General features: G+C 33.9%; 1 protein-coding gene across 2 annotated transcripts; it reads left to right on the plus strand.

Annotated features, from left to right (window-relative positions):
* The first annotated feature begins 3,278 nt into the window (after positions 1–3,278).
* Positions 3,279–11,479, plus strand: FMRFa (FMRFamide). 2 transcript variants are annotated; one of them, XM_066289062.1, is made up of 3 exons: positions 3,279–3,416; positions 10,260–10,577; positions 10,733–11,479. In XM_066289062.1, exons 2-3 carry the CDS (start codon positions 10,273–10,275, stop codon positions 11,010–11,012), a joined length of 585 nt encoding a protein of 194 aa, XP_066145159.1. In that variant the 5' UTR covers positions 3,279–3,416; positions 10,260–10,272; the 3' UTR covers positions 11,013–11,479. The 2 variants fall into 2 exon arrangements, with proteins under 2 accessions (XP_066145159.1, XP_066145160.1); XM_066289063.1 differs by having other exon boundaries at positions 10,260–10,520.
* The last annotated feature ends 213 nt before the right edge of the window (positions 11,480–11,692 follow it).

The following is an 11,692-nucleotide window of genomic DNA, read 5'->3' on the forward strand; positions in this document are numbered from 1 at the left end:
ATAATGTTGAATTTGCAGCTCATCGTAATGGTGAAAAGGCAAAATTAATTTCACAGATCGGAATTTCACAGGGACAAATAATGAGCCACGATATAGCGAGCAGCCTTCCTGAAAACGATTACAAAACAAAATGACCCAGATAAACTTTTAGTTGACGCGTTTCTGAATAAAACGTCTGGTTTAATCTCTAGAAATGTGTCTTTAAGGCTATAATTTTATCCTATTGGATAATGCCTTTTTGTCCCATTGGACTAGTATTCAGTAAAAAACAATATTCGCTGACAAATACCAAGTTAGAGATATATAAGAAAACCAGATTTTTTATGAAGACATAGTAATGAAATTGTTGAAAAAACACCGCGATTCCTGAGTATCAGGTGGCGTAGTATATTGTTGATTTGCCTCGCACTTTAGTCCTGTCTATGAGCAGACTACTCCTTCATTGCAAAAATAGTTAAGGCTCTGTTTTAGTTGTTTAGGTGACTTCAAATAAATATTTTTCATCATTAATACAAATCCGTTTAATTAATGTTTGTTCAAGAGAGCGAATACTAGAGTTAGCCGCATTAAAAAATACGTAGGCGCATCTAGTTGACCCGCAATTATGCGCATGTACTGTTTAGTAATTGTTCTCTATGCAAAAAAAGTTTCAGTCATCAACGAACTGTCATTCAGTATATACAATGTGATTAAGAGATGGATATTTCCAGATAAATTTTAAGAATATTAATGTTGTTCTGTTTTAAATTGAACAAAAATACTGCTGCAATTACCTGGAGTATTAAATCGGCTTAAAGAGATGGTTCTGTGGGTGCTTCAACTGTTAAAAGGTGGTTTAAAGAGATTCTGGAGAGAAATTTTTGTTTTATGGACAATGAACATCAAATTTTACTGAACGAAAACCTATGCCAAACCGAAAAATCTTGCAGAACAGTTAGGAGTGACTCAACAGGCAATTTAAACTCGATGGCGTGTAAATGATTGAAAGAAAAAAAATTGGTTCCTCACGACCTAACCGAAAACAACAAAAATCGAAGAGTTGACATCAGCATGAACTTAGTTTCTCGATATAAACGAAAAAATTTTCTATATGACAATCTTGAGCGTTAAAAAGCATGGGATGATTTAGGCCAGCCATCCTCATCAGTTGCAAAATCAAACATTCATGCAAAGAAAATTTTAATATGTGTCAGGTGGAATTGGAAGTAAGCCATTTATTACAGGCTTCTGCAACCTGGGAAAACTATTACGATTGAACGTTATCAGGCCCAAATGGTCAAATTAAGTGAAACTCTGGAGGAAAACGTACAATGCTTGTCTGCATATGGCAAGACCGATCCAAGATCTTATCTTCTCCTGAAGCTGAGAAATTCTCCAGCATGCGGTGTATTCTCTAAATTTGGCTGGTTACGACTTTCACTTATTTAGATCACTGTAGCCTCATCTGACTGACCAGCGGTCTCTAAAGCTGTCCTAAAATGGTTCGAAAACCATTTTGCCTCGAAACCACTAAGGTTCTTTTTCGAAGACATCCATCATGAATGCTATAAATAGGAAAATATCACAGATGTAAAGGAGATTATGTTGATTTCCTATAAGCATGTTTTTAATGAAGTTCGATTTCAGCAGAAAATTTTCAATTTCTATTTGTAGACCTATTACAATGTAGAGTCAAAGGTGTATGTATTTTTCCAGCAATGAGTGCAATAATAATGCCGTATTGAGAACCTTGGCACGCTGCAAAGTCGTATATCAGCGATAAATAAGGATTAAGTTATAAAAGGATGCCAGTTGTGTTTCGGGTATCACGATAGAAAGAAAGCCCTGCTAAAGCTGTGAATTCTCAGTCTATGCTTTCTTAAAGTGCAATTTTCCACTTATCTGAATAACACGATGCTAATCAAAATATCGAGTTCAGGGGTTGATAATTTATGCCAGTATGGGAGCAAGTACACCTAGTTATTAAAAAGGGTATAAATTTCTCGTATAAAGCGCCCTAATTGACCGTTAGACAAAATTTAATGCTTCTTGTGTTTTCCCCGGAAATCCGAGCTTTGAAGCAATGATAAATCTCGTGTCCACATACCAACAACCGACCAATGCCTATCCGCTTGTCCTCCAAAAGGCCAAGAAGTTTCACAAATTAATTTTAATGTCGGCAAAAACCCCATACAACAATATATAAAATGTCCTTTAACTTAGGTACCATATAAGAAGTTGTACCTACATGAAATAAGTTTTGAATAATCGAGTCGTGGGTTTTAAAGCTGTAAAGTAGGGGATGTGGTTAATTTCGGACGGAAACTATTCGAATTTCCATCTTAATTTTACGGCAATTAAATAGTTAACTTTAATGGCAAATATACTGCAAAATTTGCCAGAAACTGTTGGTATACTTGCTGATTATTGGTGCAACTTCGAAGCAAGACAAGATGGACTTTTGCATGCATGCTTTATATCCACCCAAAATACACGTGTATGTACAGATGAAATTGTTATGTTTATGGAAGTGGCTTCATGTTTAAAACAAACGAAACGAATTCGTGTTTGCGGCATTTTATTCAAATTGAATTCAAATTGAAAGTTTTATATTTTTTTTGGGTAAACACTGCGGAAAATCGAATATATTCTAATTAGTTTCAACCAGGAAAACGATTTAATTATATATGATTCATGCAGTTTTGCGGTCGTAATTTCAAACTTCAGCTCATGAGAGATCTGTGCAAAAATTAATTTCCCTCTCCACCATGCTATTTAAGCAATTGTATATAAACTTAACACAACTGCCCTTTTATCAATGCGAACGGAAAGCGACGTTTATTTGCTTTTACATCGACCAAAAGCATCTGTTTATTTCGGAATGTTAAATTTCAACGCAAATAGTTTGGACTCGTTTAGCAATGTTGTTTCGATTTCTCGGTCATTAGGGAAAACTGATGAAGTCCATTGTTTAAACTAACAAGCGAGGAAAGGACAGGGCGTGAATTAACTTTGTTTCATAATTCTAAATTTTATATTGCTTCAAGGCAAAAAAATTTTTTTCTCACCATACTGTCAAGAATGGTTCAATAGTTCTCATCCATTTTCTTGACAATACGGTGAATTAACTTTCATATGTTATTTTAACTTTTCAACCCTTGATAAGGCATCACTTTTCGCAGCAACGGCTCAAGTTTTCAAAGGGTGTTCAACGGTATATTTTTTTCATGCGAAACGTACTACGTCATTTATTAGACCATAATTCCCCCACCACGTTGCGAGAGGCTATGTAGGCGCCCTGGATAGGATAAAATCCTAGTTATCCCTAGCATCGCTGTGTCCTCTTCTTGTCCTGTTGCCCGCTTGTTGAGCGTAGCTGAGAGCGGTCGTTGTGCTGTTAGTTATTTCCGAAGAAGCGCATCAAACGAACGCTGCAAGTAAGTACAGAGAAAGTTTAATAACTTTATATTTTTATTATTATTGTGTTATGGCAAGTTTTTCTATTATAATGTACGTAAATTTAAATTAAAACCTTGAAAAGAACAAAGGTATTTTTATGTGGTTTGGCCATGAAAAAAACATTAAGGGACAATGTAAATCATATAATGCAATAAAAATTGCTGATAAATTTTAGAAGGGCCACGCGATTATAAAAAAGAGCATGTGCACTCGCGCCTTTTTCAATTTAAGTTGCACGAGTGTAAAAATTGTCAAATATTCATTCTCGTTGCACAAGCTGAAGTTAAAAATTTCATGAATCACATTTTTCAATCAAGTACATTAAAAACTGTCGATTGATTTTAGGGCAACATGCAAGAATGCTATTCGAGATGAAAACAGCCCGAGTCTATATAATGCAAGAGTACTTTTTACTGATACAGATTGCGTGAATGCATATTGGTCTAAAATTGTCTAGAATTTTCCATGCCCAATTTGCTTTGTATTTGTGGTATCTTTGTACAGTGACTCGTAAAAGTACAATGTAATAGTTTATTTTTACTGTGATGATTGAAACTCTCGGTATAACTGCACTAGTGTAAATTACCGGTGCAACTCACCAGTGATTGGTTCAGCGTAGCAATGAGAAGTTAGTACTGCGTTACTGAAATATCAAATTTGATAGATGAATGAAATTCTCATAATTTAATTTAAAGAGCAGTCCTTATTCTGAAATTTAAACACGTACAGAAGGCAAAGGCTTCTAGTGTCTCTTTAAAGTAAAATAACACCTTTATCCTGAAATTCCCTTTTCTTGTTTTTGTTTAGCACGGAAATTATAGCACCCTTTGCTGCTCTTGTCTGATTTATAACTCATCCACCACATATGAGGGCCAAATTACCTCTTTATTAAGCCCTTATTTGATAGGAAAATATGGCCGGAGTATTTTTCTTTCTAATTAGAACGTAGGTATAGAAAAAGTGAAAACTAGTTCGTGATTTTAAAATGCATGAAATGCAAATTCTGAATAAACGATCACGAAAATGGAAAAGAACTTAAATCAAATGTTCTTATTTATTTAATACTTCGTGTTAGGAGACATTAGAATGAAATTATGAAGGTTTCTAAGCCCATCAAACGGGAGAGGTAACACAAGAAGCACAATTAAGTACGTTATACCAGAGATATTTCAATATTTCACTTGATAATTAATGCTGCTGTTGATGACTTTCATGAAGTACGTATCATATTTTCGCGTCGCGGTGAGGACACAAGCGCCAGGTTTGTTAACATCCTGAAGGAAAATTTCGGTTCATTGTTTAATTGGTTGGTCGTAACTGGAGGTTAAAAATTAATTACAAAAGCGATTAGTCCATTGCAAAGGAAAAAATGTTTTCAATTTCAACTTTTAATTCAGGAAGCGAAGGGAAAGCTGCCTTTGCCAAACGTTTAAATGTAAATTAATTTTCGGCTTTTCATTATAATCGTTCAATTTAAATAGCTTTCATGATAGGAAATTGTAACTCAACCGATCGGAAAATAATGGTTTATTGCAAAAATTTGCCGGCCCCTATATCCAGTGTATAAAAATCTGAGAAGTGGCTATTACTAATCACGTTTCCGATCCGAAGATTATTAACAAACTAAACATAACTAATTAAAACTAACTTAAGCTAGGATTTAATTCCCTCAATTGATCATAAATTTTGTTTTTCTTTGTTAGTTTTATATAGAGTGAACCGCTGAACGAAATAGATTATCATTGTAACTTTAATAAGTATCCGGTGAGACATCTGTGTGTGCGGTGAATTAAATTTTTAACAGTAAGTTTCACTTATGGTTAATTTATTGAGTTTGCGTTATTGTTGTAGTAGATAAATAAATGTCTGGATGTTTATAAACAATCTACAAAGTTCTCAGTTTCCCTTAAGATTTTAACTTGAATTTCGAAACATAGGAAATCTGTAGGGAAACTCAATTTTCAAACTTGTGTTTCCGATAAAATAACACATAGAAACTTGTAGAATTCAGGGGAGAAGAGACCAAGGATTATTTTCGAGGATCAAAAATGATTTAATCATATGGAATTTCAATAAAAATTCCGGTATTTCAAACTTTCTAGAAATTAGGCAGCCGGCAATTTATTTTAAAGTTTGTGGTTCTTACCGTTCATAGAGGTCGCAATGGTCGCTCTCAGTAAATAGTAATATACACCGTTACATTTTTAAATGGATCGTGGAAGGCCAAGGGGTGTTTTCATTCTCGATTATCTGGCAAATAGTGATTTATGGTTTCTGCCACTAGCACTGACGTCTGTTAGAGATAGAGGAGAAAATCATAGAAAAGGACTATAAATGCAAAACTTATAGATTTAGTCAGGTTTACTTGAGATCTGATGCAAGAGGCCATAGCTGACCGAGGAAATTAATAGTAATAGTAAATAGTCACAATTTTCCCAGTTTCATTTATCCTTGAGACTGATGTGTGTTTTCAGCCGCGATCTCGCTCTATATACGTTAAAATAATAAAAATATAAGACCCGCACTTAACTCGGTCTTAATCCACACCGCCGTCGTCATCTAGAAATGCGGTTTTCGGGATTTAAAGTAATCTCCTCGCCTTTATGTGCCCATAGAAATTTATGTGTCAGTGCTGGAATTGTGCGAAGACAATAAATAACGTAGGACAGCCTTCAAATCTGTGTAATCTCAAACTCAATCGAGATGTCTTAAGTTTTGGTATATGTGAGACGAAAGCGAGATATTTTTCAATAAACCGAATAATTCTAGTCACGAAGTTTTTTAACATATCGACCCGACAAAAGTTCTGTCACTGATTCGTTTTTCCTTTTACATAGAAAATGCCCGGAATAAAGAGTGAACGTGCTGTGATGATTTTCTATGACGCTCGATCCCTTCAAGTTTAAATACATTCAAGGCACCGAAAATCAAATCTTAGAGGCACCCGAGCTCGTTATAGTCTCATAATTAACCGAAACTAAGTTCTTAAGAGGACTGCGGTCGTTGTTGACCAAGTGAACTATGGTTAATTCCCTATAACTCGTAGAATGCAAATCAACACCCCTTCATAGACCCATTTTACTGTAGTTTTTCAGATAATTCAAAAAGTTTTAGAATGTTCCTGGCCTTAATCGGTCTGAAGTAAAGGCAACATTCGCAATAAAGAAACTTCTGAGGGAAAAATTGCAGGTTTAAGTGTACTAATTCAAACTAACGATGGGTGTCATAAGTTTACATTCAAAAGACGTTCGCGTATTAGGGATACGTCGCAGCACTGGCGATGGCCATACATCCTCAAATTACTCTCCTTCTTTTAGGTGTATTGTGAGTGATTTTCATGCCTTGTTTGAGTTTGAAAAATCCGTATTGTTCGGTCAAAAACAAAAGATTTATTAGTCGATAGTTACACAAGCTAAAAAAAGTTTTCTAAAACTAGACGAGATTAAAACAGAACTTCCAGACGCCCCTGATAAAGTAGGTATCCTTTAAATGAGCTCGTTGTTCGGTAAGCTACACCTGCACCCTATCATCATGTAGTTAATGTAACATAATTTCAACGTAAAATAAACGCTCTAAGATTACTACTTAACCGCAAAACTGTTGTTGAATTTTAGAGCTTGAGGAGAAATTAAAAGAAGCTCTCGTGTAATTGAGATGGTGTGATTAGTTTAATCACATCAAGACTCCCATCTTGCCTTACGTCTTGAATGCTAAATGTGGAGCAATTAATAAATTGGAGTAATGAGGCTGAGTTTAGAAAGCAAGGCTAAATTTGCTAGAATGTTTTTTCCAGATTGCGGAGGAAAGATTAATCTACAAATGATAATAATGCGAGTAGGGAAATTAACCGTTTCAATGATCGAAAAAGGCTGACCTAAATGAAGGCAAAGTGAACATTTCGTCAGTTGCAATATGTGCTTAGCAAAATACTGAATTTATCGACAGCTACACGAACGTGGAAATACAAATCGAAGTAGTAGAAAATGCATAGAAGAAAAATCAATGTTCAAGTATGTATATTCTATATTAAATAGATACCGAATTAAATCATCAAAAAATTTCAATCGCCATTAAATCAAGAAAATTTTTACAACCCTATTTCTTAGATTTTTAAAGTTATACAATGAATTTTTGAAAATAAAATGATGAGTAATAAATTTATCGTTCTATTGTTAATGCGTATATGGCTCATTAAATTTTCGTTTTGAATTTGTTTCAGAAGCTTAGGAAACTAAGCGATTTTTCAACCCCCATCCTGAAGACATTATTTTCATTTAACGTCGTAAATTACACACCTGAACCTGGGTCTGCAAGTAAACAAACGTTTATAAATTCAAAACTCCGGTACCCTTATTTAATTGCCCTTTGCTATACTCTTTAGTTATCTATGACTTTTATCTTTAGATTTATATAGTTTACAATTCAAGCATTTTATGCCGGAAAGTTGATACTATACAGAGTGTTTCGGAATGATGATCAAATTTTTTAAAAGGGCGTTCTTCTAGCTATTTTAGGGGAGAATCCTTGTTTAAAATTTTCAATTTGGGTCTTTCCTGTCGAGATATTCGAGTGTTAAAATGGCGGATAATAATTGTTTTTTTTTGTTTCTCTTTAAAAACGGCTACACTTAGAAATTTCAATTTTGATACATATTATCAGCTAGTCGAACACTATTTTGTAGCGGTAGCTATTCTTTGACTCATGTTTCTGAAGGGCGGGACTGAGCATTCCCTAATTTCATTTCTTTAAAAACTTTTTTTTAATATTATATATCATTTTAAACTTTTTTGTCATTCTTTTCATTTTTCGTACAACCAACAATTGCCGTGGAAAAAAAAAAAAATTCTTACCTTCTTAAGTATATTTTCGTGACCGGTTACTGGTAAACGCAGTAGACTATCGGTAAATTGTAATTTTTCTGTTGTTCTGTTGTCAAAAAATCGCCATTAGGTCTATTATTACAAAATATTGGTAAATAATTAATTTTAAGGCACAAATATTAGCGAAAAAATTGATAGGATTTAGATATGCAGGATTGGTTACAGTATGCCATTCTGGAGGTTGACGATGTTTAAATATTGCTTGGATTTCTCGGACCTAGCCCTATATAAAAATCGTTTAATGTGTTTATCAGTAATCGACAACAACAATATGCTTAATAGGGTAAGACGAACTAATTTTATTTTTTTCTACGCAAACTGTTGGTTGTATAAAAACATGACGTGAGTGAAAAAAGCTTAAAAGTTACGTATAGTATTTAAAAAAAAAGGTTTTTTGATGAAATCGGCTATTGGAAGAAAGGTTTTGGAAGAAATAAAATTAGGGGTTGTTGATTTTCGTCCTCTAGAAGCATGAATTAAAGAATAGATACCACCACAAAATAGCAATCGACCAGCTGATAATGTGAACTAAAATTGTTATTTCTAGGTGTAACCCTTTTTAAGAAAAAAGAAAAAAAACATCATTTGCCGCCATTTTGAGACTGGAATATTTCGACAGGAAGGACCCAAATTGAAAAATTTCATACCCCCTAAAATGGCTAGTACAATACCTTGCTAAAAGATTTTACCATAATTCTGGAACATACTTTACATGCATTTCTTTGACCAATCGAGAAAACTGACTTAAAATCAAGCGGAAGATTTATTTCTATCGTATTGCCAGTAAAAGCAAAGCAAGACAAGACATTCTGAACAAGAGAAACGCATATTGTATTACATATTCAATTGAGAATAAGCCAGATTAGAACCTAATTTTGCAAAAGCATCATTTTGCATATTTCTATTATTGGTATTGGATCTATACTATACGCATTTGGATAAATTGTTTCATTTTATTAAGTGCATCCGGTATGTTTTACTGTTGTAAATATAATATACAAGCACATTTGTTTCAATCAACAATATCCCTTTTATATAGTATATGATATTACAGAAAAAGTGATATTAAAGTGCCAAAAAGGGATTGGCTTTAACAGATGGCTCTATGGGGATTGTGACCAGAATATAACTCACTATAGATTATTAAATATGTGGACAATAAGATAACTGTTATTAAGCTTAAAATAATATTTTATTTACTGAAAACATATCTTTCACCTTTTGTCAAGAAGTTGATTTTATTATCGACTTTCAAAATAAAACACGTTTCCATCGGTCATAATATAAATGTAGATATATATTAACACATTTTTTTCTAATTCAATTTGACTTTTCCTATAAAAATTTAATATATATTTGATTTAAAAATTTAATTTTTCTTGACATGATGATGAGTAATGAAGTTATGGAGTTTTATCCCTCAGAGACGGTACAAGTGAGAAATTGATGAATTAATAATGTAAAAAGTTGCTATCCTTATTATCCTCAAATATGAGGTTGTTCTTAAAACATCACTAAATCCATTGTTTTTAGGAGCACTTAGAAAAATACACGGAAGTGGTTATTTTACGACTCAATATTCCTTAAGAACACTTGTCGAAAATTCTTCTTAATCGTCCACTAAAGGCTTTTGTCTCATGATTAAATATTTAACACTCTTTCTTGTAAAACTCATAATAGATGCTTCTGCTCTGCTGGAAAGTTTGCCGGTAAATTCTAAAGCGAAAAGATGAATATTTTACCGATTAGAAATCCTTCAAATCTTGCTCCTATAACCTAGTATAATATTCGTCATTACTGATGCACGCGGTACAAACTCTGCGAAACGAATTATCCTCATTTAACGATCTACACATAATTAGTGAGGACTTTAATTAATTAAGCAAGGACCAAACAGAATGTATAAGCATATTATAGCAGTTCAAAACATGTTTGTTTCAGATTTTGATTCCACATGGGGTTGCCGCCGGCGATCTTAGTATTACTCCTGCTTCGGTCGGCCCTGTCTCTTACCGATGAGAGTTTCGAGGGATTTGATCTATCGAATCCGGAAGACGAGTCTGAAATTGATTCCCTCTTAGACAGGCAGGCCAGAAACAGCGACAAGTTTTTGAGATTCGGCAAGGCTTTCTGGGACTACGACAGCACCAGCGACAATCTGAGTAATGGCAAACAGTTACAGAGGCCTTCGAGAACTGGAAGGCAAGGGAAAAACGATCACTTTATTAGATTCGGTCGTAGTAAACAGGAATTTTTGCGGTAGGAATATTTGGCGTGCGTAAAATCTTTTTTCCAAAGAATTTCAAGCTCTCGAATCATTTAATGTATAAATTTAATCCGCCAGATTGTCAGGAATTACTCTCTAAAATATTGTCAAATTCTATTAAACCACTAAATATAATCATTACTTGCAGCTTCACCGGTGACCCTCAACAACGCACAGTGAGGGATCAATCCAGTTTCTTGAGGTTCGGCAGGAGTGTGGGAGATGGTAGTAAGAAAAAGAGAGACAAACGGGAAATATCATCGAAACGTCACGAAAACTTCTTACGTTTCGGCAGGACCTCCAACTCCAATTTCATGAGATTTGGCCGAAATTTGTCACCGATGGATTATCAAAAGAACTCGAATGTCCTCAACTATTTGAGAAGTCTCTTAAGACAATCTGAAGAAAACAATAGACATAGAGTTTAAATCATGCCTAGTAATACGTTATTTATTAGCACTTTTTCTTATTAGATTTAAGTAGGTATTTAAAAGCGAAAGTGGCTGGAAATTTACTAAATAGACCTTTACATAAAAATACTTAAATAGCTAAGAATAAAATTCAAAGGTATGTGTATAAAAGATTGCTTTTAAAGGCTTACCGCGTTTAGAAAGTTGTTTGTATCTTTCGTGATGATCGATCTTTCCTCCATATAATACCTGAAAAGTTTACTGTAAAGGTGAGGTCTATAGGTACTTTAATGCTGTATGTTTTTTTCAGTGTTAATAATGAAATACGGCCTTCTTTCATATTACGTGAAGCTGGCTAATTTGTGTATATCGCCTATTTCTGCAGAACATCGAATTCTTGAAACTCTCTTATTACCATTCAAGTATATATATAAAACTTTAGATCTCAGATGTAAAAATCTTAAAATAAAAAGAGACAGATATCATTTTTTGGTTTGCGTAGCAACCAATTAAGGAAACCATCGATTTGCATTTGCAAACTATTTATTTATGTCCATCAATTTCCCTGTCCTATATCTTGTATAATCTAAGGATACCTGGATCAGATAATACATAACTCCACTGAAGCAGCTGTATCAAATGGTATGAAATCCTTAAAGAAGATTTTTTTTAATTGGACCTCCAGAAATATTGGTATC

This window comes from Euwallacea fornicatus, chromosome 13 (assembly GCF_040115645.1).
Source record: "Euwallacea fornicatus isolate EFF26 chromosome 13, ASM4011564v1, whole genome shotgun sequence".
NCBI lineage: Eukaryota > Metazoa > Arthropoda > Insecta > Coleoptera > Curculionidae > Euwallacea > Euwallacea fornicatus.